The 23,777-nt window shown below is 51.0% G+C and overlaps 2 protein-coding genes across 6 annotated transcripts in view; one reads left to right on the forward strand and one right to left on the reverse strand.

The window, feature by feature from the left end:
* Positions 1-18,145, reverse strand: part of WNT5B (Wnt family member 5B) — a 97,768-nt gene extending 79,623 nt beyond the window's left edge. The window contains exon 1 of one of the 3 annotated variants that reach the window (XM_023642901.2): positions 17,978-18,145. The gene's annotated coding sequence lies outside the window, so the exon portion shown is untranslated. Of the gene's footprint in view, positions 1-17,386; positions 17,818-17,977 lie in introns of those variants that run through there. The other 2 variants (XM_070270780.1, XM_070270781.1) reach the window with 2 other exon arrangements.
* Positions 18,146-18,161: 16 nt separating this feature from the next.
* LOC106783268 (collagen alpha-1(I) chain-like) lies at positions 18,162-20,448 on the forward strand. Of its 3 annotated transcripts, none has more exons than XM_070270783.1 (3): positions 18,162-18,864; positions 18,989-19,222; positions 20,100-20,448. In XM_070270783.1, exons 1-2 carry the CDS (start codon positions 18,162-18,164, stop codon positions 19,033-19,035), a joined length of 750 nt encoding a protein of 249 aa, XP_070126884.1. In that variant the 3' UTR covers positions 19,036-19,222; positions 20,100-20,448. The 3 variants fall into 3 exon arrangements, 1 of the variants encoding a protein (XP_070126884.1); XR_011439900.1 differs by having other exon boundaries at positions 18,570-18,864; positions 18,989-19,281; XR_001380948.3 differs by having other exon boundaries at positions 18,593-18,864; positions 18,989-19,325.
* The last annotated feature ends 3,329 nt before the right edge of the window (positions 20,449-23,777 follow it).

Below are 23,777 nucleotides of genomic sequence, written 5' to 3' on the forward strand. Positions count from 1 at the left end.
ATGGCTGATCGCATAGCCTGGACTGAGGTGGCCAAGAGTTACCCACGTGGTAACTCCTCCTGGCCAACGGCAGGCAGGCCTGGGGATGTTCAAACCTATAAGCCGCTCCTGAACTGTTCCGCCTTCTCAAATTCCGACGTGCCACGCCCCACTGGGCTCTGGGTGCCAGCAGAAACGCCACTGAAAGGACTCACATCCTCGGCCGCCCACACAGGAACGTCTTCACTGTACAACCGAGGCGGTGTGACCACCGAGGCCTTAGTCACGTGTGTGCTGAAACCTGCCACCCAACCGGGCCAAGGAGCAGAGCGGAAGGCAGGTGCCCAGCTCGCGGTCAGGGCCGGGGGCAGCTTGTCACTGATCCAGAGCCGAGGTCTGACGCCTGACTCCCCACGGCGGCGTGCAGGGCCTCTGCGAGGGGGACTGGTGAGTTCACTCCGGTGTGTGGCAACGGAGCTTCCATCGCAGCCCCGAGCACGGCCACACGTTTCCAGGAGGGGCCCTCACAAGGCTGTGCGTGACACGCTCCAGCTGTGCCGCAGGACACTCGACTGGCTGCTGCTGTGACAGCAAACACAGCACAACCCCAACCTCACACCCGGAGTGTACGGCACGGGTGTGAGCCGCATTTCCCAGTTATCTGTCCTGAAAAGGGTTTGTATTCTCCTCTGAAGAAAGTGCAGTGTGTTGGCGGGCACCGGCTCTCCGCAGGAATTCATTTAATTCGCTTCCCCTCGTGGACTCTCCTCAGTCCTGAACCCGAGGTGTGCATGCTTAACACGGGGCGGCTGACAGAAGATGTGTCCCCAGGGCAAGGGCCAAGGAGAAACTCCCTCCGGATTAAATGGCCCTCCCCTCAGAAACGCTGACAGGCCCCTGCAGTCTCAAACGGCAGCCAGTTAAGAACACAGGATTCACAGGGCTCCTGAGAGCGCAGACATCGCCCAGGGGAGCTCCGTGTGAGGAAGAAAGCCAGCAAACAGGACTGGACAGAACAACCTGGGGGCCACGTCGCCGATCCGTTTGGAGACCTGGTAAAAGCCCCAAGCGACACGTGCCCACCCTCCTTCCCTCAGGCCCCCTGGCTCTCCTACTGCCCGCTCTGACCTGGACAATCGGGGCAACAGGGCGGCAAAAGCCACAACAGTACCTCCTATGATCCCTCACCTCTGTGGAAACTAGGGCAGTTTTCAAGGTCCTCTCGCATGTGTGACTTCATTTGATCCCATCACCAATGGGATCACACCTTAGCTCCTGAGGAAACTGTTACAAAAGGTGAGCCCTGGCCTGAGGTCAGACAGCGAGTTCTCAAATCCAGATTGCTCCATGTCAGGACTCGTCCACCGCATCTTTAATCCAAGCACCACAAAGCGTTCTTACCACCATGCAAATGACTCGCCTGAGTCCACACACGCGTGCAAAGCATTGTCACATTATCACCTGCTCTTGGAAAGTGATTCCCATAAAGTACAAGGTTGCTAGTTGATGGAAAGAGCAGCCTGGCATGGGAGACTTGACTCCCCTCCAGTGATAGACATGCCATTGAAATACGACTCCTAGAAATGTTTTTCAAAATATTCAACAAGACGATAATACTCAATTAGAATTCTGTGTTATCTCTAATTAGCTCCACTTATCTTAAGAGGTATCATGAAATACAAGACTAAATTAATTTCAATTCGCACTTACTTAAAAGACATACGCCATGTAGTATTTTGGGAAAAGGAGAGAACAGTTGTCATAACACATAATTATACACATTTCCATTCCAAAAAGTTGACTTTTTTCCAGAGGACTTTTATTCAGCCCTAAGCTTCTAAAATTGTGCGAAGACACAAAAGCATAAAGCTCAAGTTACTGTGGAATTTGAACATCCCTAAGGTCCCTGAGCTCTAACCACGAGCACCTCACTCAGCCACTGCTCCCATTCAACAAGCCAACCGTCAATGGGGCTTTGATGCACAAAGGCAAGTCCCTAGGCTTCTGAGCTCCTGGAACCCTAGCGATATTAGGTAGTGACAACTACAGGATTTCCTACTTACTATACAAGAAAACAACATTAAATACTCCAAATATATGACGATTTAAATTTTGTCAATTTATAATAGCCTGACTGGATTTTCTAAAGATGCTCAGGTTACTTTCTCTATCCATAACCAATGCAGGGTCTCTCAGAGACCTGTATTAGTTGCTTAACATGCTTCAAACTTTCATCTTTAGTGGCACAAACAATGCACCCAAAAGTAAGTAACCCACAAAACAAGAGTGAATATTTGCAAATCATATATCTGATAAGCTACAGTATATTAATAACTCTCACAACTCAATAAATAAAGGACAAATAATCCAATTTTTAAAATGAGCAAAGCATCTGAATGGACATTTCTCCAGAGAAGATATACAAATGGCCAACAAGCACATAATAACATAAGATGCTCAACATCATTAGACATGAGAGAAATGCAAATCAAAACCACAATTAAATACCACTTCATACTTGTCTTAGTCTGCTCAGGCTGTCATAACAAAATACCATAGTCTGGGTAGTGTAAAGAGCAGAAATTTATTTTCTCACGGTTCTGGAGGCTGGAAGTCCAAGATCAGGCTGCCAGCACGGTTGAGTTCTGGTGAAGGCTCTCTTCCTGGTTTGCAGATAGCATACCTTCTCACTGTGTCCTCATATAGCAGAGAGAGCACACTGCTATCTCTTCTTATAAGAGCACTAGTCCTATTATAAGGGCTCCACTCTCATGACCTCATCTAACCCTAATTACCTCCAAAAGGCCCCATCTCCAAATATCACCACATTGGGAGTCAGAGCTTCAACACGGAAATGTGGGGAGAACAGAATTCAGTCCTTAGCAATACCCATTAGGATAGCTATAATAAAAAAGACAGATAATAACAAGTGTTGACAAGGAGGTGGAGAAATTGGAATCCTCATACACTGCTGGTGGTATTGTAAAATGGCACAGCCACTTTGAAAAACAACCTACCAGTTCCTCAAAAGGTTAAACATAGAGTTACCAAACGACCCAGCAATTCCACTCGTTGGTATGTGCCCAAAAGAAATGAAAACATATTTCTACACAAAAATGTACACAAATGTTGACAGCAACATTATTCATGGTAGCTAAAAAGTAGAAACAACCTTAATGTCCATCAACTGATGAAAGGATAAGTAAAAGGTAGTATATCCATACAATGGAATATTATTCAGGCATAAAAAGAAATGAAGTACTGAGACATGCTACGACATGGGTTAACCTTGAAAACATTATGCTAAGTGAAAGAAGCCAGTACAAAACACCATATATTATAGGATTCGTTTCTATGAAATGTCCAGAATACGCAACTCTATAGAGACAGAAAGTTGATTAGTGGTTGCCTAGGGCTGGTAGGGGGTTGGGGTAAAACAGAGTGATCACTAATGGGTATGGGGTTTCTTTTGGGGGGGAATAAAAATGTTCTAGAATTGATTGTGGTGACGGTTGCACAACTCTGTGAATATACTAAAATCCATAGAATTATACACTTTAAATGGGTGAATTGTCTAGTACGTGAATTGTATCTCAATAAAACCATCATATATACGAAGAAGGCAGTGGCAGTTATCCCTGGAATCCAGCTGAAACATGCCTGAGGAATAAGGACATGCCCTTGACAAAGATCTCTTCCAGACCCAATCTATGAAACCTAAAACCAAGCCCTAACAAAACCTGCAGGAAAGATGGAGTTACCATCTCAGTCCCGCCAAGTTAAAGTTTGTGCTTTCCACAGATCCACACTAACAACGTGTCACACCAAGCCTACACTGGCAAAAGTCATCAGCTGGTAATTCAACTGTCTGCCAAAATAAGAACAACGCACTTCAGAGAATGATAACAAAATCCAGAGTCTTTAAAACATATTATCACAATGCCCAACATTCTATCAAAAATCTCTACACAATAAATAAATAAATAGGAAAAAGCTGAGAAAAAAAGTCAGGTGACTGTGAAGAGGTACTCCAAATAGACTGATTGGTGAAGGATGCATACAGTTGTCTCTAGAGCAATCACACACACACACGCAAAGCAGGGGAGGGGAGAAACAGGAAACAAACAGCAACATGGTAATCTTTAACCAAACCATATGAAAAATTACATTACAGTACATTAAATGAGGGGCCAGCTTGGTGGCTCAGTGGTTAAGTTCACACACTTGGCTTCAGTGGCCCAGAGATCGCCAGTTCAGATCCCAGGTATGGACCTATGCACCGCTTATCAAGCCATGCTGTGGCAGGCGTCCCACATATAAAGTAGAGGAAGATGGGCATGAATGTTAGCTCAGGGCCAGTCTTCCTCAGCAAAAAAAGAGGATGATTGGCAGCAGATGTTAGGTCAGGGCTAATCTTCCTCAAAAAAAAAAAAGAAAAAATTACATTAAACAATCAAAAGCTAGCGTCACCAAGTAAGAAATACCAACATCATGACCCTCCGATATGATGCATTGAGAAGGGCACATCCCTTCTGTAGTGCTCCTGCCAGGAATGCACAACCACAACGGAAATAAGAAAACATCAGACAAGCCCAAACTGAGGGAGAAACATTCCATAAACGTACACATCAAAAGTGTCAAAGTCACAAAAGAGGAAGCGTCGTTGACTGGAGGAGACTAAGGAGAAACAACAACTAAATTCAATGTGAGATACTGGATTGGATTTGGGACTAGAAAAAAGACATCAGGGTTGGTGCCAGCCCGTGGCTGAGTGGTTAAGTTCACGTGCTCTGCTGCAGCAGCCCAGGGTTTCCCCAGTTCAAATCCTGGGCGTGGACATGGCACCATTCATCAGGCCATGCTGAGGCGGCATCCCACACAGCACAACCAGAAGGACCCACAACTAAGAATATACAGCTATGTACTGGGGGGCTTTGGGGAAAAAAAGGAAAAAAATAAAATCTTTAAAAAAAAAAAAAGACATCAGGGAAAAATTGGTGAAACTGGAATAAGATCTGTGAATTACTTAATAATACGGTAACAATGTTAATTTCTTGTTGATAATTGTACTATGGTTATGTAAAATGTTAACATTAGGGGAAACTAAGTGAAGAGTATACAGGAATTCTCAAAACTATTTTTGCAACATTTTTGTAAGTCTAAATGTAAATAGACTAAACATCCCAATTAAAAGACAGAGATTGTCATATTAACAAAAATCTAGAATAACCCAAATGTTCATCCAAAGTGAATAAACAAACTATAGCATATTCATTTAATGGTATACTATTCAGCAATAAAAAGGGATAAAGTGCTAATACCTCAACAACATGGAAAAATCTCACAGATGTTATGCTGAGCAAAAGAAGCCAGACACCAAAGACCTGAAAGAAAAAAACAGAGAATTCTAGTATGATTCTATTTATGTGAAATTCTAGAACAGGAAAAACTAATCTAGAATAACATAAATCAGATCAGTGGTTGCCTGAGGCAGGGGTGGGCAGAGGGCATGTAGAGATTATAAAGGGACCAGGGGACTTTATGGAGAAGGAGAAATAGCACCTTCACTGGGACGGTGGTCTCACGGCTATGTATATTTGTCCAAATGTATTGCCTGTACGCTTACAGTGTATGGATTTTATTGTATGCAAATTATACTTCAATAAAGTTGATTAAAAAGAAAAAGTAAGCAGCATTCGCAACATTCAGCTGTGGTGACACAGGGCAGCATGTGAAGAAACAGGGCAGAAGGTACGAAGCTTATGAGTTTTGACGCTGCTAAGACTTTCCCTAACCCCCAAATGCAAACAGATCGTGGAAGCAAGTGGATGACACTTTTTCAGAAGCAGACGTCCCAGGCTTTAAAGCATGAAAAGAAGATGCCGCTTAAGACTCTTCCTCAGCGCATGGAATGGTAACAATACACTGCAACAATCTCACTTGAAAGAAAATATTTAAAAGCTGCCGGGTAAGGTTTTCACCAGGATTCTCTTGATTTGGTTACAGTACAACAAACTATGTATCTGAAAATGCAATGTTATTGAGGTCAGATTACACGCTTGTGTAGCTTATTAACGCCATGCTTAAGTATGAAAATAACACCAGCTCTAGCTCTTCTCTTCTTTCCAGACATAGCCAAGCTTTTGATTATGTCAGCAGAACCAGTCGCTGGCAGTTGCACAACAGCATTTTTTGTGGTTGTTTAGAAGCATAATTAGAGTGAACATCTACCAAAGCTTTCTAAGTGCACAGCCCTGCTAAGTGCTCTCCATGCATTTCGTTTAATCCTCACCATGGCCCATTAAGGATTTTAACAGATGAGAAACTGAGGTCAAGAGAGTTTGGATAACTTGCTCAAGGTTACCTCTTGCAGTGGTCACACTGCTGGTGAGTTTTGGGACCAGAATTGAGCCAGCACCCATTGGGCTGCAGAAGTTGATTTCTTAAGCACTGTGCCTAAGAGATTAGACTTACTCTTTCGTGATAAAGATATTTGTGTTAACATCAATGAGATTTTATCAGAAATACTCTCCAATGCCAAGGCAGGGACATAGGAAAATATGAAAAGAGGGAAAAAAAGCTTGTACTGTAGAGGTATAGGATGTAACTTCTTTTTGACCCTTTGGGATACTGTTTCACCTCACCAGACAAGCTTCTACAAGGTTTTTAAAGACTCTGTCCTGGAAATCGAGACATAAGGAGACAAGTGCCAGGTATGAATCACTGTGGAGTCACCTGGGGCTGTGTTTTGTGAGTGGATTTAAAAAGTCTCTGGGTCACATTTCCAGTCTGCTCAGCGTCTTACACTGGGTATAAACCACGTTCATACACACCATCTCAATCCTACAATAACTCTGTGAGATAGGTGGGGGACGTTGTGAACCCATTTACAAATGAGGAAAGGGAGACTTGTCCAAGGTATCTTTTGCCCTAGATCCCTGGGACACAGGGGCAGTAATCCCAGACTTCTGGTTCACAGGTGACTGCAGGGAGGTGAGCATCCTGGAGCATCAGGGTACAGGGTCCGTGGGACATCTGGTCTTTGTCTAGAATTTCTTATCTCAATATTAACTCTGAGTCAATAGATGTTCATCAGGAAGGTGACAGTATAAATGCTCTATTTGGTAAAAGAACAGAAGCACTATTCCAAGGGAACACCAGGCAGACACCAGGAAATGACAACAGGTCATCTTAGCAAACAGTGACCAATGACATTACCTTATCTCACCAAATCTAAGAAGCTACTGATTCGAAAACGCACCATTATTTTACACCTCTAAGAAAGAGAAGTACTCCCAGTTAAACCACGACACATTGATTTTAAGATGCATCCTGATCTCTGATATGTTACAATGTGTCTTAGTATTGATGAAATACGGTAATTCAAGACCAGCTTTCTCCAACTGGGGATTATAACCTTCTTAGAAGTCACTACATAAGTAATTTATCAATATTATTGAGTGGCAACAATGCTCATTGCTGGCACTGTCAGGGGGCAGTGAGGGACAAAGATCACTTCTGCCATCCAGGAACCCACCTTCAAGGAAAATTCCAAGAGCCCAGAGCTACCGAGCTCTCAACAGCTCTTTGGTAAAAGTGGCCGTCACAGAAGTGAATTTCAGGTCTCCTTTGTCTCCTCAGTGTCAGAACAAACCAAATTCTAAAACACTCAACTCTTCTGGACCAAACTCTGAGCAGGTATTTGGAGCATCTAGGTGACAATGTCTTGACACTTTCATTTTTTTCAATAAAGAAGGGAACTACTATGTGTCAGGAATTGCCCTAATTCACATAAATTATCATACTGAATTCTCGCAATAACTTATGAGTAGGACATTACTATCCCTGTTTAGAAGATGAAGAACTGGGAACTCAGAAAAGCTAAACAGTTGGGGGAGGTCAATCAGGTTGTGAATGGCTGGGTCAAGATTCAAACCCAAGTCCACTTGCCCCCAAAGGCCATGTGCTTCCACTGGACAGGCGACTAAGTATGGAAAACAAAAGCTTTTTTTAAAAGCTTGAAAATCGCTACTAGACTAAACTGAAGTCTGGGAGGCTGATATACCATGTAAACAACTCCACAGTAAATAACGAAAGCCTTCCTGCTACAGGACCCCTCCCTCAATTTGGGAACCAGTTTAATGAGGAGGATGGCCATTCACCTCTCTAAGGAGATGCCTAGCTGCATGTGGTGACTGAGCTAAGATCCACTGGAGAAGGCAGTTTACCCAGCCAGGAAGCTAGCAGTGAAGATAAGATGTGAACACAAATAACTCCAACGTAAGACAAGATGTGAAAAGGGCCATCATAATGAATGTCCTCTGAAACGGCACAGCCCCTCGGGGAGCCAACTCCCAGCCACAGAGAGATGGCTTCTGACAGAGGTGATCAGGGAGGTGGGACCTGAGCTGTACTTTGAAGAACAGGCAGGTACGAGGAGGAAGAGAAGGAAAGGGGAGGGGTCCCGAGAGGAGCACGTGGCAGGAGCAAACAGTCGGTGGGAAGCAGGGCTTCTCGTCTGGCCGCAAGGCAGGGAAGCAGGAGGAGAGACAGGCAGGCGAGGGCAAGATTTTGAAGGGTGTTGAACACCAGAGTGAAGATATTTTATGACTTCAGCAGAGAAATGAGGAGTCACTCAAGAATTTGAGTAAGAGAGGGACCTGGAGCAGCAGCATGATCACGCTGGGAGCCAGGGCGGCGATGCCTTGTGGGAAGCGGACCAGGGACAGAAGCTGGAGAGAAAGCGGCAGCCACAATTCACATCTGATGCAGAAGGGCTCACACTCAGGCTGTAGCACAGACACAGAACGCAAAATGGAAAATAATTCCTAAGGATTGAGGAGAAATGGAAAATAAAGAAAGATTGTCAGGAAAAAAACAGAGACACTTTAGAACAGTGTTCCTCAACCAGCGGCAATTTTGCCCCCCATGGGACACGTGGCAATGTCTAGTGACATTTTTGGTTGTCATCACTGGGAGGCGGGTGCTACCGGCATCTAGTGGGTAGAGGTCAGGGATGCTGCTAAACATCCTACAATGCACAGGACAGGCCTCCTCAACATAGATCTACCAGGTCCAAAACAATCAATAGTACCGAGGTTTGGAGACGGTTTTAGAACCACAAGGAAACAAAAGTGGTAAAGACGTTACACTCACCGTGCAGCTCATGAGCCAAAGAAACCACTGGGCCTGGCTCTGCACAGAGACGACTGCTCCACCAGGAAACAAGCACACACGTGTTCATCCCTTCCTTTAACCTACACTTTTGTGCACCTGCTACTGGCCAGGCCCTGTGGGCACTGAAGATAAGAGCATTGCCACCCAGAAGGGAGACAAGCACGTAAGAAACCTACACGTCTGAAAATACATATGTCCTTGTACAGATATGTGTCAAAAAGACTGAAAAGCGATATGCTGAAATGTTATCGATTAACTTGGAATTCTCATTTTTATTTTTCTTCATGAAAAATGAATGAAAATACGAATGACTTGAGAAAATGAAAAAAATTCAATGTTCTTCAGTGAACATGTTTTAACTTAATCAGTTATAACAAACAGAGCTATGTCCTAGGACCACGTATCCTTACCAGCTGCCCCTCTGGGACCTGGCTAGGGGAAGAGGAGAAAGACAAGGAGCTACAGACCAGAGGAAGTACTACCCCCTCGAGGTCAGACTTGTCCGGGCCAACACGAGGACCCCTGTCATCCACTCATTTAATTCCTTCACCCACTATGTGCAGGCACTGTCCCTGTGCTCCAGATACAACAGTGAACAGACAGCCGGCCCTGCCCTTGCGGTGCTGCCGTTCTAGTAAGAGGAAGCAGACAAGATATAAAGATACAAATGTTCAGTGGAGAACTCTGGAGAAAAATAAAGCAGAGAAGGGGCCTCAGAAATGGGTGGAAGGATTGCAATTTACATAGGGAAGTCACAGAAGACCTTGTTGGGGTGACATTTGATGAAAGGTCTGAGTGGGGAGCATGGAGAGGAGGGAAGGGCAGAAGGAAGAACCAGGTGCAAAGCGCACAGCAGAAGCCTGCCTGGTGGGCTCACAGACAGCAAGGAGGCCAGTCTGCTGGAGCGAAGGGAGGGGAAAGACGAGGTCACAGAGGGGAGCAGGGGTCAGATCCCTCAGGCTACTAAGCCACTGTGAGGTCACAGAGGGGAGTCGGGGTCAGATCCCTCAGGCTACTAAGCCACTGTGAGGACACTACCTTTTTCCTGCACGAGACGGAAGGCCGTCGGAGGACCCTGAGGAGAAGAGTGACATGATGTGACAAGTTTCACTAGGCTCACTGCAGCCAACAAAGCCAAGGACACCAGTTAGGGGGCTATTACTACAATCTGGGGGAGGTGCTGGTGGAACGAGCCAGGAGGAGAGGGGTGAGGAGGTGGGAAGTGGTCAGGAGTCTGGGTATCTTCTGAAATTAGACTTGGCAAGATTCACTGACACACTGGATGTGGGCAGCGAGAGAAAGAAAGAAATCAAGAATGACTCCAAGATTTATGGCATGAGCAACTAGGAGGAGATGGCGAAGGCTGTGCAAAGAGCAGGTTTAAGAGAAAAGGTCAGAAGGTCAGGTTGGGATGCCTTTTAGATCTCCTAGAGAAGATGCTGCGTAAGCAACTGGATACACCAGTCTGAAGGTCAAGGAAAGGAACAGGCAAGAGATGAAAACGTGAGATTTGTAAGAGCGCAGATGGTATTTACAGCCATCAAAGTGTATAAATAGGAGAGAAGAGGTCAAAGGAGAGAAAGAAAATCAGGAAAGCTGCTATCAGTAAGGGAGAAAGGAAACTAGAAGAAGGAGGTGCCCTGGAAGCCAAATGAAGATCAAGCATCAAAGAGAAGGCAATGATGCGACTGCCCACGGCAAACTCAAGATCTTTTCCTACCAGTTTTTTTCAAATTACACGCAATAAAGCTTTACTGGATACTTGTGCCAAGCAACCAGGGGCCAAAGAGATGAGTTCTAGTAACTTCTAATGGTGCCAGTAGTCTGGAATGACAGTCTGGCAAGGTAGACAACTGAGTGCCTGAGATGCAAGGCACTGGTGATGGGGCACTCACGGAACTCCTAATCCAGTTCTTTCATCATCTCTCAATCTGGTCACACATGGGTGAAAAGAATCCTACTAGTCACACAGCATGGAGGAATGTGCCCGGTCCCCTTGAGCCCACCGAGGACCCAGCCTGTGCATGAGGTCAAGTCAGCACTTCCTCTCGTGGACCCACCACGAGCCTGAACAGCTCCCTCTGGCTTCCCGCTGTTCCGGCATTTCCGCTCTACACTGCAGCCCAAAACCACCGTGATGCGCATGACCACAAGATGGGTCTTAAGCACAGCATACGGGAGAATAAAAGACTTGAGAGGTTTTGGAATACTGCACACTTGCTATTTGTATGTAGTAGAAGTTACCAGAACAAAAGCTACTGAAGGTCAGGAACCTATATATCTCCAGCACCTGGGACGTGCCTGGGCCACGATTTGTTATACGAATAATTCAATGGTTATCGTTGAATTATTATCATTGAATTATATCAGAAAATCATTAAGGATGGCATAATTATTAGACAAAATGGGCCTATTTCTAGCAAGGAAATTACACTTTGCTACAATCACAAAGCGCACTGCCCTGAGATCAACAGTGACACTCATCTACTGAGAGCCTTCTGCGCTCAGGCACTGCTTAGACACTGTTTCAGCTCTGAGGACGCATGGAGAACAAGACAATCATAGGGGGAGCAGACATTTAACAAGGGCTAATAAATAACAAGAGAATTACAGATGGTGATAAGTGCCCTGAAGAAAACAGGGACAGAGAACCAGGGGGCGGGTGGCAATTCTGCACAGCAGGGCCTCTCTGAGAAGCTGAGACCTGAAGGGTGAGGAGGAGCCATGGAGCACGGAGAGGGGCAGGGTGGTCTAAGCAGAGGGAACAGCAGGTGTACAGACCCTGAACGTGCCTGGGCTGTTTATGCAGCATCACGTACACCTACGGGGGCAGGAACTGGGGGTGAGAGACAGTGGTGTGAAATGAGGTTGGACAGGAGGGCAGGAGCCAGGCAATGCAGAGCTCGGTAGACCACAGCGTGGAGTCTGGGTTGTATTATAAGTCGCAGTGGAGGTGAGGAGGGTATTGTCTGAGAAGTGTGAAAACTCCTTGTTAATATCAGGAATGATACATAAAGTCTGTAGGAAACCCCATTTGTAACTCCGTATCTGATACCTCTGCAAGAAACAGCATTCCCTTAGAGAAGCTGGGAGATTAGGTTAGGAGCAGAGCTGGGTCGCCCCTGGGCTTTGGCAAGTTAAAAGACATGATCCAACACCCAAGATGAGACCTCACCTCCATTCTGGAGAAAGGCCTGAGCTCCCCTACAGTCACAATGAAGGTCTTGGACAGCATCAGCTGGGAGAGGTGTTTCAAACGTCTGAGTTGGGATCCCTTGGGGCGGGAACGCTCTCTCGTTTGCCACAGGGAGCTTTCTCTGCTCACTATAGCATTACAAATGCTCCCTCCACCCTCACTCATTTCAGCCATCAGCTTGGTTCCCAGGGATACCTGAGGATGAGACCCTGAAAGTTCTTCCTTCACACAGAGGCTCCACTGCCCTGTCTCACAGTGATGGACAGACCTGGACTAGGGGAAAAGAAAACTCTCAAATCTGATCCTTCCCTTTATATTTAAAGCTTATTTCAGATTTGATTTCACAGAGGTTACCTTTTCAAGAATAAGAAAACACAACATGTCAAGGTTTGGAGTGATTTCCAAATGCAGGGAATCTATCAGCATCTGCCTAGTTAAAACAACAGACTTGTTCGAGATGGGGTCAGCAAGACCCCTTCCTTCTCAGCCAGGACTTGCTCAATCCTCAACCTACAGGACCATATCAGAATCTAACTCTCCCACTAAGAGTATCCCTCTTTCCCTCCCTTCATGACAGCCAACCCTGAACATATCTCCTCTCCTATCTCTGGTCATTCCACAAACTGGGATCCTCTCCTCCCATCGATGTAATGATCAAAATGGCATCTATGCCCGACTGGACACATCATGTTCACGAGAGTCATTTCCTTCGAGAACTGGGGAGCACGTGCTGACAGAAGCCATGGCTGTGCTGCTAATGTCCCATAGAAAGCAGCTCCCATCTTTAAACGCAGAGTCACGGGCAGGAGGCCAAGGAGTTCTAGCTGCCCTGCCATTGGATCCTCATCAGCAGCGCCATAGCAGCTAACACTTCCACAGTCCTGCAAAGGGCAGGGCGTCTAACCCGCCCCACCACCTGCCTCACAGCCACCGTATGAGAGGAGTGTAAAGACACTGTCTCTGTTTTACAAGTGAAGAAACTGAGGCACAGAGAAGTCAGGTAACCTGCCTGCCTAAGATCGCACAGCTGTCTACTCAGTGCTAGGACTCACACCCAGGTAGTCTGACTCCAAAGCCCTCGCCGCCATTGTCTTAGCTTCCTACAGCCTCCTGTCTCAAGGAATATCCTGACAGTAGAATCTAGAGCACCCCCCCACCCCCGCCAATTCACCAGCTCTGCTCCCGCAGTGTGATATGGCATTTTCTAGTTCTAAACTTATATATAAAATCTCTTTAAAGGTTTAATTACTTTGATTGCAGGTCTTGTACCCCAAAAAAGATCTGTATAAAGTATTTAGTAATTCATCACTCCAATTTTCCCAGGAACAACTTCTCAACGAATACGGATGAGGCATATGACGTTAGCGATGTCTGCGAAGGGACTCAGTGTGCTCCAGCCTCCTCTCCTGCAGCAATGGAGGCCTCCTATCATCTCCGGGTATTCCCGGGGAAGAGAAATGGGTGGGAGTGCACGAACCCTGGTTCAGACGCAGGTGACGCCACAAGCAGGGGTCCAGCAGCAGTAACAGAGCTCAGGGCCGCCCCGACCTCTCCCCGAGCAGGCTCCCTTCTGTGAAAGGAGGCAGAGCGAGACAGCAGGAAACAGGATTACCCTGGCTGGTGTCAGGAAAGCTTTGTGACCATATTTTTCGCTCCCTCAGCAGGACTCAGAGCAAATCCACTGATTGAATATTCCCGATAACTCTCAAGTGAAGTTTAGGGGCTAAAGTTTGTATACCAAGGACTTTAATCCACTGCCTTTTTAAACTTAAGCCCAGCTATCGTTTCCCAGGCCTCGGGGAAAGGAAGCTGCAGAGTAGAGAGGACTGGAAACCCTAAGGATGGACGCTGGGTGCCTCCCCGAGAAACTCAGGGACCAACCCTGAAGTCGCCGGAAGCTGGAGACAGACGCTCGCCGTCACCCTCGGGATGCCGACTAACCACAGAGGCCCCTGCCAGGCCGGAGCCCAAAGCCAGGAGCACAACCTGAGCCTCCTGCGCGACCACAAACCCTGCCTGGAAGATCGCGACTTGTGAAACAGTGACTTTGTGAGAGCAGCTGGGCCGGCCGCCCCTCTGGGCACGCACCGCCTCTGACTGGCTGCTTCCCCGCCCCCCGGCCTGGTCCACAGCAGAGGGATTTCCAAAAGTGAACTAGCTAGAGCTGTTTAAAACGACCGAATGTTAGAGCTGGAAGGGGCCCCCAGGACACTGTGATCCAACGCCCCCACTTTACAGAAGAGGCAACTGAGACTTCAAGAGAAGCTACAATGCGCCCCCTCCAGCCCCCCTAAAATAAACCTCCCCGGCAAAACTTCAAGAAAAGATGGTGATGCAAACAGGACATATAGGCTGGTGGGGTTCTTCGGGGTTTGCAGGTTTGGGGGTGCAAAAAGGAATTTTGAGAAAACACCCCTGTGCCTTTACGGGCTGCACCGCTGCCCGCACTGGACTTGCTCAAAGGGGCTCTGGTCCCAGAGCCCTGGGCTGGGCTGGGCCATGAGTACAGTCAGCATGGGCCCCCAGCACCTTCGGTGGCAGCCTGAGTCTCAGTTTCCTGAAATCTCCATGCTTGGCATTTGGAGCCGTCAGGGGAGTCTCCCCCAGGACACACCAGGTTCCAAACCACCCAGGAGGAAGAGCAGGGAAGACAGCCACAGAGGTGGGGAAGCAGGGAGGAGAAAGACCAACTTTAGCAAGTCTAGAAGAGGATTCATGCAGCACAAGAAGACCAGACTGCAACCACGGGGCAAAGAAGCCGGGAGATGCTGCCGGAGCGCCAGCCAGCGCCCAAGCGGGCTGGGGCCGGAGGGTTAAATTTAGCCAGTAAACAGAGCCCGCGGGGAGAGGGCCTGGTTGGCACAGAGCCACCACCTGCTCCGAGAGCAGCCGGCGCTTCTGCTGAAGGGAAGGTGGGGCCAGACCTCTGCCAAACAGCAGGTCCGATGTCCGTGCTCCACCAACTTGCTGTGTGGGAGTGGGCGCACGCTCCTCAGAGATGGGTAGAAGGGTATTTTTACTTGAAAAGGTGTCTCAGATTACAAACCATCAGGTCTTTTCATCTTTATCACAGTATCTATTCTCATCCTCATTGCTGGTTTTTCTGGACTCTGGATGCAGTTAGAAGATGCTCAGTAGACACCTGCCAAGGGTGTCCTCAGGTGAGGGTGGGGAGCCCCCGTATTCTCTCCCCACAAGGGGATTTTTATGTCTACTGCTGTTCTGAGTCTTGAGAGACCTGACGGAGTTGCAAACACTATAACCAACCACAACCACACAACTCTGAGGGCTGTGTTCAGGTGTGGGGCTGGACCAAACGGGACCTGAAGCCCAGTTTAGACGATTAAGGAGATCAAGGACAGGGAGTTTGAAAAGCAGCTTGGGAGAACAGAGTCAGAAGAGCAACAGGAAAGCATTTGTGGACATACCGGGTTTTATTTCAGAGAAGACAATATCACTTCACGTAAAAACGTCCTCCCTGCTAGAGATGCCAGGCCCCGGCAATCCAGAAACCAGCAGAGCTGTCCTGGAAGTAAGAATTGGAACAGACTAGCCTGCTCCTCTGCCCTCCTTGGAGAAGAGCAAACTAAAAATCTTTCAGCTGCCACCAGAGTGGGAGGAAGTGAAACGCCAGGTGAACAGTCCCCACTTCTTTCTTTTCACAGCTTCTGGGTCCCAGCAAATTTGGCAATATCCCTTTAACTTATACTTTGGGGACGGAAAAAATTTTTCAAAAACGCTTGTTTCAAGTCAGTAAGACACCCCTGGAGATATTACAACCACCAAACGAACTAAAGAGGGGACTGGTTTCAGACACCCCAGGAGACCCCTCATTCACTCACCCTCGCCCACACACTGATGGGAGACATCAGAGCCTGGGGAAGCAGGAAACCTCTGGATGGGAGGGAGCCCGCGAGCTCTTCCCAGGGCTGGCTCCTGCCCCTGGCAGAAGACCCCACAGTGTCACACGCCCTCTGTCTGATTTTCTCTAGCGAAGGAAGGGGAGCTGTTGCTCACGGCTGGCCTGAGGTATTCATCCACACATCATCCCCTTAGGTCCCTTTGCTCCCCGCCTTCACCTCCCACCCTGGTGTCAGCGCCGCCTGAGAGCTGGCTTGAAGGCTGCCTTCTTCCTTGGGCTCCTGGGCTCGGCTTCACCACGCACAGCCCAGGGTACTGCTCCTCGGACAACTGTGCAGTCTCTGGGCACTGCCTTTCCTCGGGAGGGGACACACCCCCTGCTTCTTGCTATTTATAACCGCAAATCCATGTCAAAGAGAGAAGAGACACTATTTTGAAATGGAGGAAAACCACCACTCAGCCTCCACCTCTCACAGGTCGGTGTGTTTGCCAGGACTTGTGTGTGTAAGCCTGGACAGGCATGTGGGCACAAGCTCAGGGCCTGGCGCCCACTCATCCATGCCTCCGATTGGGAGTCTTGCCTTTGATAATCTGAAACAGACAGCAGCAGGAGTGGCTGGATCCAGGAAAGGGTCCTCTGACTTTGCGAGGGTGTGCCCACTGCTCCCAGGGGCCCTACGTTCCCTTAGGGCCAGTCACAAAAGGGGTCACCCTAAGCTTCCACGACAGGGGTGCACAAGTGCTCGTATTTGGCCAGGAGCCTGACTCTGCCCCACTGACCCAGAGTTTCCTGCACCCACACTAATGGCATGGCACAGATGTCCCCTCAGAGCTCCGTCAGGTGGGCACATTCCTTGGCGACTGGAGCAGTTCTGGGGATTGGTAACACGATCCTGTGCTTTCCTCCTCCGGGTACTAGGCTGAAATCTGCCCAGGGTGGTAGTAATTGAAAGCTGGTGCCACCGAGGCCAGGTGGCAAAAGGAGTGAAGGCCGCCTGGGGTGAAAGCGAGAGCAAATCCCCCTCCTCACAGCCAGGCTTGAGCAGCCTGTTTCCCTCTCTGTGAAACGGAACCAATCCTGCTCCAAGCAACTAAATGACCTCTCACAACGACGTGCAGGATGAAAATATCTAGGAAATTGGCTCTGACTAGAGTGCACGGCCAAATACCTACCGAGACTCCACAAGAGGATGGAGAAGGAGGTCCCTTCCCACTTCTCCCAAGACGAGGACGGATGCAGCCTAAGGAGCGGAGGGACAACGAAAGGGACCTCGGGACACCCCTCGGGGCTCTACCTGCTCCGCCGCAGGCAGGAAACCAGGCAGCGAGCTAAGCCCGCTCGGGAAGGGGAAAGGCCTGCGCCTGCAGCGCTCGCCCCAGGCTGGCGGACGCGGGCCGGACCCCGGGCAGAGGGCTCCCGCCGGCCCGGCGGGCGCGGAAGAGGCAGCGAGGAGCTCCGAGGGGCTCGCGCTTCCCGGACAGCCGCGCAGTCCCCGCGCACGCCGCCGGCGGCCGCTCCCAGGCCACCCCCTCGCCGCCACCTGCGGGGACGGAGCGCCCGAGCTGCCGCGGGAGGGCGAGGACGCCGCCTGCCCTTCGCCCCCGGCGGGGGCACCCGACGGCCGCCCGCGGTCTGCAGCGCCGCCCCCGGCCGGCTCCCGGCGCCCCGAGCCGCGCGCACCCTCGTCCCTCCCCGCGCCGCGACCCGAGCGCCCAGGGGACGCCCGCCGGGAGCGCGGGGGGCCGGGCGGGGAGGGCGCTTACCTGGCCGGGTTGCGGCTCGCGCGCTCCTCGGCGGCTCCTCTCGGCGGCGGGGCGGGGGCGGGGGCGCGGGGCGGGGGCCGCTCCTCTCAGCGCGCGGGCCGCTCGGGCCGCCGCGCCGGACTCGGCATCCGCGGCCGGGCGCGCTCCGCTCCGGGGCTCCCGCCGAACCGTCGGCCCGCCCGCGATGCTGGGGCCGCCGCCCGGGGTCCGCGGAGCCCGGCCGGGCGGTCCGGGCCCTCGGGGTCCGCGCTCCCTCGGCGCCGGGAGGGCCCCCTGCCCCGGGCCCGGGACCCCGAGCTCGGCGGGCGGGGCGGGCGCGCTGCGGAGCCCGCGGCCGAGCCGGAGGGAGGCCGCCGCAGACGGTCGTCGCAGGCTGCGCGCCCTGCTCGGAGCGCAGGAGCCGGAGAAGTTTCGGCCCCGAGTCGGCTGCGGGGCGGCGGCGGCGCTCGGAGTGCAGGGCCGGCGCTGGGCGAGAGGCTCCCGGGCTCCCGGGCTCCCCGCCCCCGCCCCGCCTCCGCGCCGCCTCCCCGCCCCCCGGCCGCGCCGGCCCCGCGCTCCGTCCGACCGGCCGCGGGCGCGACACTCCGCCCGAGGGCTCCTCCCGGGCGCTGGGACCGTGACCTCGCACCTGCCCGCCGCCCCGGGGCCCTCGCCCTTCCGCTCGGCCCCTCGGCCCCTCGGCAGAGCGGCCCGGGCCTCGACGCGGGGTGCGGATGGCGAGCCCAGCCCCCTTCCCGGGCCCACCGCCTTCTTCTCCCGGAGCTCGACCTGGTCCTCTGGGACGACCTGTGGGCTCACCAGGCCAGCAGCCCCCTCGGGGCGCCCAGCGCTCCAGGAGGAGCACCTACCCAGGGGTGCGGAGCTGGAGGCGCTGAGAGGGCAGAGAGGTGGGTCAGCAGCTCTTCTATTTCCAGCGAACACTGGCCCGCGCTTGATCCTCCTTTGAACCCCCCAAAGAAGTAGCTTGAGCGAGTATTTCCGCTTTACAAACCCAAGTCATTCCTCTCGTAGGCCTGGACCCTTTCCTGCAGCCCCCGGCGCACAGCCCCTTGGGCTAAGGAGATCTGATGCGGGGTCACGCCAGGAGAGGTGCTTCCAAGTGAGATGTGCGCTGTTGGGGACCTCACAGCACCCCTGGGTGACCTGCCCTGGGAGTTAGCCAAGGTCCCGCTAACTCGAACACCAGCTGCTGCGCCCTGTCCCAGAACCTAGGAACAGCGTGCCGACCGGGAGCAGCCCGCACGTGTGAGGCCTGGCCGCCAACGCCTTTATTTTACACGCTGAAACCCCCATCTCTTCCCTGGGTGCGTGGGAGGTCGTCCTGCTAGAGAAATTACCTTTGAATGTAGTAAGTACAGTGAGGGAAAAACAAAACAAAAAATAGTAATAATGGAAGGCTTTGCCTTTCCTTAATTAGTAACCAGACACGGTGACAGCCTTCCCCTTTCAGTGAGGGAGGGGGCCCCGGGGAGGCTCAGGGAATGAGGGACCAGGAACCCCACACATTCGGTTGGCAATAAGAAGCTATTGTCCTCAGGGTTTTACAATAAGGAAAGTAAGAGCTGTTTTAGCAAATACTCGACTAATTAGAGGGAAAGACTTCCTTGGAATTGTGCCGGCTTAGGCCAGAGGCTCGCGACAGCTGTTCTCACCTCTCTGTGCATGGGGTTTATGAGGCCAGGTCTAGCAACCTAAAATGAGGGGCCTATAACTGCCATGGGGCTTCACCAAGGGGGCTCGTTCAAGGCTGTATCTTTGGGACAGATGGGACGGGGAGGAGAGCCGGCGTACAGCAGGCATGAAAGCTTTGACCCACTTTGTCAAATTACAAATGGGCTCAGTTCCTCTCCTCAGAATAAAGCATCAGTTCCGGGATTTCGGTCTTTGTGGGAGGTCAAGGGAAGGCCTTGTCCAGGAGATCATTCCGGAATGCAACCCGGAAGAATTTGGGGATTCACTTCCTACACACATTTATTGAGCCCTAAACACACAGAGATGACGAAGACCAGCTCCCAGCCCGAGGAAGGGTAAAGTCTGCAGGAGTAGGATAGGGGTAGGGGACAAAATTCTCATTTGGGGCCTAGAATGAGCACAAGAAGGGACGACTCTGCTTGGTCCCCAGCACATGACCCAGGAGAAGAGCAGGTGGCCTCAGCTGAATGTCCCACACCTCGCCCTGCGCTTTGTCCAAGATGAGTCAAAGTTTGTGGCCCAGAGAAGGAAGCTGCAGCGCCCCCGGAAAGGAGCCTGCGGCTGAGTAGCCGGGAAAGCATCTGAATGAGGAGACAGTGGGCCAGATTCCCAAGGGAAGTGGTGCCGCCCCACAGCTCGCGGCACTGGACTGCTGAGGCGGCTCAGCCAGCCCTGGGGCAGCACTGAAGGGAGTGTGGACAGGTCTGGCCCATGTTTTGTCTGTGATTGCTGGGCGGGGTCTCTCGCCTTCTCCCCCAAATAAAACATATCCTGACTTAGCATTTGTGGTTTAAACAAAGAAAGAAAAAACAAATATTCAGACCTATGGAAATTTGTAGTGATTCCTGCTCCGTTTATTGGAGACACTGTTCTCACTTCCTGGTCATGCCCTCGCAGAGCACCAGCCACACTCAGAGGCCCCTTCCACGCCAGAACGTTTAACAAAAACCCTCCAGAAAGAGTCAGAGAGGAGCCAGCCTCCTCCACTGCCTTGGCTGTCTGTGGCTTTCCTGTGGGGTGGATCTAGGCTGACCTCTGGCCCTGGGGCTGTGCCTTCTGAGGGCGATGGTCCCCTTCTCATTCCCAGCACCAGGAGGCAGAGCGTCCGGTGGCGCTGCTGGTCCTGCCGCTGGCGGTGGTGGAGTAGAGCACCCGTGTCGCAGGATAGTCTTCCATTCCGCCTCAGGCTGCTTCTCTGGCCCCTTTCACAGGGGTTATTTGGGGTGCACAGAAAATTTCTTTGGGGAACCAGCCTGATGAACCTTCAAAGCCCAAAACAGGAGGGAGAGGCAAAGCTGATAACCTTTTCTCCCAACAGCTGTTTCACAGGCATTTCACCTCTGTTGTCTGGGTTATTCGGTGTTCATTTTTGTGCTTGCTATTTGGATGTTTTTCTAAGAAAGAGAGCTTAAAAAAGTGGTAGATTCTGACCCAAACATCCAGACACCCCAGACTCACAACAGTCGAGACCATTTGGGACGTCTGGATAGGCAGGAATTCTAAGAGCTGAAGGCAGCAGGGGTGTGAGAAGAGAACTTGGCTGACCCTGAGTTTGAGTCCAGCTCTGCAGTTCACTTGAAAAGGTTCTCACCAGGATGCCAGCAGCTCACCGCATTTGCATAAAGGCACAAGGAGGGCTGAACTAGGGAGTCTCAATGTGTGCAGAGAGCTGACCAGTTTATAAGCTGCTTTTACATTTTCTTCTTAGTTGAGATGCATCGAGGCGCACAGTCCCGCTCGTCTCGCTTGGAGGCCCCTCCTCGAACCGCTTCTCCCTCAAACAGAGGCTAACGCCCTCCAGGGAGGGGATCTGGTGCAGTTACTGAGGAAGCGGCCCCAGATCAGCCGCACAGGGAAATCTGGCCTCGCCACGTGTGCGATCTTGGGCAAGACACTGACCCCTCTGAGCCTCAGTTTCCTCATCTGAAAGGAACTGGTGGTCAGACCGCCTTCCTCATGGGGATGTGAGAATTAAACAGGACAATGCAGATGCACTAAGAACCAGGCCTTCCCTGGAGTGCAAACTCCATAAATATTAATAGTGCTACTCTGGCTATTAAATAGACATTTTGTATGTCTATTTTAAATATGTCTACTGTTGCTCTCAGTCCTTGAACTCCTGGAATTTTTTTTTTAGATTTTATTTTTCCTTTTTTTCTCCCCAAGGCCCCCTGGTACATAGTTGTGTATTTTTAGTTGTGGGTCCCTCCAGTTGTGGCATGTGGGACACCACCTCAGCATGGCCTGATGAGCGGTGCCATGTCTGTGCCCAGGATCCGAACCGGCGAAACCCTGGGCCGCCGAAGTTGAGCGCTCGAACTTAACCACTCCGCCCCTGGGCTGGCCCGGGAACTCCTGGACTTTTAATCCTCATTTTTTCTCCTAAGAGAAAACAAAGAGAGTCTTAAATTGTTCCCTGAATGAGTTACTGCTTTACAAATATCTAGAATGAAGCAGTTGAAGGTGTCACTAAAAACCGGCAAAATCCAGAGACCCCAGCTGACTGGGATGGGGGAGTTTTGTTATCTGGTCAGTATCACTCATCAAGGTCCAGAAAAAAGAAAACGAGAAGCACTAAGGAATGCAGCCCTGTTAATAAACTGCCCCAATGCTTAACCAAAAGACGAGGTACTATTTGAAATTGGAACGGACAGGAGATGCTGCTTTCCCTTTTGAGGCTGTAATGTCCCCACGTCCCTCCTGTTTCCCCCCTTCTCCACGTGGCCTCAAGTCCTTTGCTGTGTCCTGTACCGAGGGATGTTAGAGAGGAAATGGAGGCAGGGGACCTGCCCTCGAGGAGCTTTGCTGTTAGGGTGGGGCCAGATGGGAGCAGATGGACTGCTGCCCCGCCTGGATTCCCAGGAGCCCAAGCCCAGGCAGCTCAAGGCGTCAGGACGAAGGCTGGAGGCCGGGCTCCCTTCTCTCTCTGAAAGGCTCCCTCTCTGGGCTCAGTGTCCTCACTAAGGAATCTGTGACTGACTCAAAGGGGAAACGGAGGAGGATGGGGGTGCGGGTGGAAGACAATGAATTTGACCCCATATACGTTTCGTTTTGAGTGTCAGTGGGGACATTCAAGTGTTGACAGCAAGAAAGAGAGAGCTGGAAGGAGGGTTAGAGGTCAGGGTGGCTGGAGATGCCGTTTCAGTGAAGCGAACTGATAAATATGAGAGCCGGCGGCAAGGGGTCAGGGCGGGAGGAGCCGGTGGAGAGCTCAGCCACACGTGTGGATAAAGCCTGCAAGCTTACGCAGGGGACCGGGAGGGGCATGGGGTCAAGTGATGTGTTTTTCACAATAAGGGAGCCCTGGACACACTTGAAAGCAGAGAGAAGAAAAGTGAGGAGGGTGAGAAATTCCTGTTGTTAGAAAGGGATGGGAGAGGCAGGGAGCAAGACCTCACTCCCTGGGAGGAGGGGAGGCCGGGAGCTCCCCAGGGGTCAGCATTCCAGGGCCGAGGGGCCCTTCCTCCTTCCTCTCCAGAGACTGGGGATGACAGGAAAGCCAGATGCCCAGAGAAGGAGAGAAGAGTTGGCAGTGAGGAGCCCTCTTTGAGGAGCACTGACATGGCCCCGTGTGGGAGAGACACTCCGCCTTGTGACCAGAGGGTGTCTCAAGGTCATTGGCTCTGAAATAGCTCTTGGGGACTTCCTAGGGCTCTGATGGGTTGAACTGCTGCTTCATCAGAATCTCTCAGGAAAGCGTGTTAAAAAACACAGATTCCCAGGCTGCACCTCAGGCCTTCTAAATATATGTGGTTGAAGTCTATAATTTTTAAGACCCCACAGACAATTCTGATCCTCAACCCAGTTGGAGACTCAGCCACCGGGTCCCAAAGGTCCGGCACCTAGCAAGCCTCCTGGGAGGGGAAGAGGCGCCTGCTGAAAGGTACAAACGCAAACCTGGAGAAGGCTGTGGCCCTCCCCCGGCTTCAGGAAATTCTCAGTCACGTTCCCTCACACTACACTGCAGTGCGGGTGGGAGGGGAGCAGGGAGGGCAGAGCCTCGTCTGCCTGGTTTTCCACCAGCCAGCTTCTTTCCTACCGTGGCCTCTGCAAGAACAGGTGTGGTGCGCTCAGCCTGAATGAGACTGGGTTCCGGTTCCGCGATGGC

This window comes from Equus caballus, chromosome 6 (genome assembly GCF_041296265.1).
Source record: "Equus caballus isolate H_3958 breed thoroughbred chromosome 6, TB-T2T, whole genome shotgun sequence".
In the NCBI taxonomy this organism is placed as follows: domain Eukaryota; kingdom Metazoa; phylum Chordata; class Mammalia; order Perissodactyla; family Equidae; genus Equus; species Equus caballus.